Source organism: Camarhynchus parvulus, chromosome 2 (genome assembly GCF_901933205.1).
Source record: "Camarhynchus parvulus chromosome 2, STF_HiC, whole genome shotgun sequence".
NCBI classification, from domain to species: Eukaryota; Metazoa; Chordata; class Aves; order Passeriformes; family Thraupidae; genus Camarhynchus; species Camarhynchus parvulus.
This window is the reverse complement of record NC_044572.1, coordinates 146400183-146401895: the sequence shown is the minus strand read 5'-3', so window position 1 is coordinate 146401895 and position 1713 is coordinate 146400183. Positions and strand designations below refer to the sequence as shown.

Genomic DNA, 1713 nt, shown 5'->3' with positions numbered 1-1713 from the left:
AAACTGATCCTTTATTGTGTTTGCTGAATGTTAAAGGCACAAACTGACCTGAGGACAAGATATGTTAATGATTCCCAGTTCCCAGGCCACCAGCTGTTCCTCTGTCTTCTCCTTGTCCCGTTTACCATGTGCCTTATCTACTCTGCCTTGCTGCTTCCATTGCAATCCCAGGCAATATGAATTCTTCAGGCAAAGGCACCCTTGATGCTTCCAGAAGGAGAGAGCTACACACAGGCAGAGATTTTAACACACCTGCTGAAAAGCAGAGGCAGTTTTCCCTGTCTGACCACTGCTCACTGGTTGCAGCTGTGAGAGGCCACATCACAGCCCAAGAGCTGGGTTTGTGTGCTCTGCAGAGCAGGAGGGGAAACACCTGATCATGTGAGAATACCAAATGTTTACTCAGTGGGATGTATCTGAGCAACTCAAACACTCTGTGTGTTGGTAACGTGCCCAGCAGAGCACAAAGCTGACAGAGAACCTTGATCCACCAAAAACCTCAGAGGCTGCCTGTGGAGCATGCAGGTAATTGTGACTGACAGTCTCTGTTCAACCGGCCACTGTTCTGGTGGGATATGGATGCAGTCACCTCTCCCAGATGTGCCTGTCCAGGTCCTGATCCACTCTGGAAGTACCTCACAGAGCATGATCCAAAATATGAAGGGAAGAAGAAACTCAAGATCTCTGGCAGAGAGCTGCTGTCAGTTCCCACACAGGTCTTTGGCTTGGAGCAGCTGCAGGTGCTGGAGATGAGCCCAGAACGAGAGAGCTGCCTCAGGTACAGGATGGAGCTGCTTCCCCAGGAGATCAGCCGTCTGAGGAACCTCACCTGCCTCTATGTGGACTCCAACAACTTGAAGAAAATCCCTGCTGAAATTGGCACTTTGAGCTGCTTGGAGAGGCTCACGCTGAGCAACAACAGCCTGAGCTCTCTGCCCACAGAGATGGGGGCACTCCAAAGGCTGCAGAGCCTCCACCTTGCCAACAACAGCCTCACTGAGTTGCCTGAACCCCTCTGCCAGCTGAGGAGCCTCACCTTTCTGGATGTGAGTGACAACAAAATAGATACCATCCCCTCCAGCATTCGGCATCTGGAGAAACTGGAAACGTTGCTATTGCTCTTCAACTCACTGGAGAGCATTCCTGAGGATGTCTGCCTTCTGAGGAATCTGCACACACTTTGGTTGGGAAACAACCACCTACGGTCCCTTCCAGCAGCCTTTGGGGAGCTGGTGAACCTGGACTGGGGCTACAACTACTGCTCATGCAATTTTGAGGGGAATCCACTGGAGAGTCCTCCCCCTGAAGTCTGCAGCAGAGGCCCTGAAGGGATCAGAGACTATTTCTCATCACTTCGTAGGATTTGGAAAGACTAAACCACTGGTGTCTGTCCTCTTGAAGTGACTGTGATGGATTTATCGTGTGCAAATCATCTGCACAAGCAAAATGTGTTTCAGACAGCAAGGTCTGCTGAAATCACTCTGTGGAGCTCAAAAGCTTCCTCTCTGCTGTAAGGTCATTTCTCTGGCAGTCTTTTTTTTTTTTTTTTCCTTAAACAAGTATTGAACAGTGGTATACACCTTTCAAAAACTCACCAGGGACAACTGTAATATTTTTTTGTATTTATAGTGGCATAGACTTACCTCAAAAAATTTTGCAGACAATCATGCAGTCTGAGAAAATAAGCAAGTCTGAAAAGATAGAGTCAGGTAA

General features: G+C 48.6%; 1 protein-coding gene across 1 annotated transcript; it reads left to right on the top strand.

Moving 5' to 3' along the window:
• Positions 1–575: 575 nt before the first annotated feature.
• Positions 576–1376, top strand: LOC115912925 (leucine-rich repeat-containing protein 40-like). The gene has a single exon (XM_030964734.1). The coding sequence runs from the start codon at positions 576–578 to the stop codon at positions 1374–1376; it is 801 nt and encodes a 266-aa protein (XP_030820594.1).
• Positions 1377–1713: the final 337 nt, after the last annotated feature.

What these genes read in the sequence shown, in the direction of transcription:
- LOC115912925 (XM_030964734.1), top strand. Translation starts at nt 576, where the DNA reads ATGGATGCAGTCACCTCTCCCAGATGTGCCTGTCCAGGTCCTGATCCA.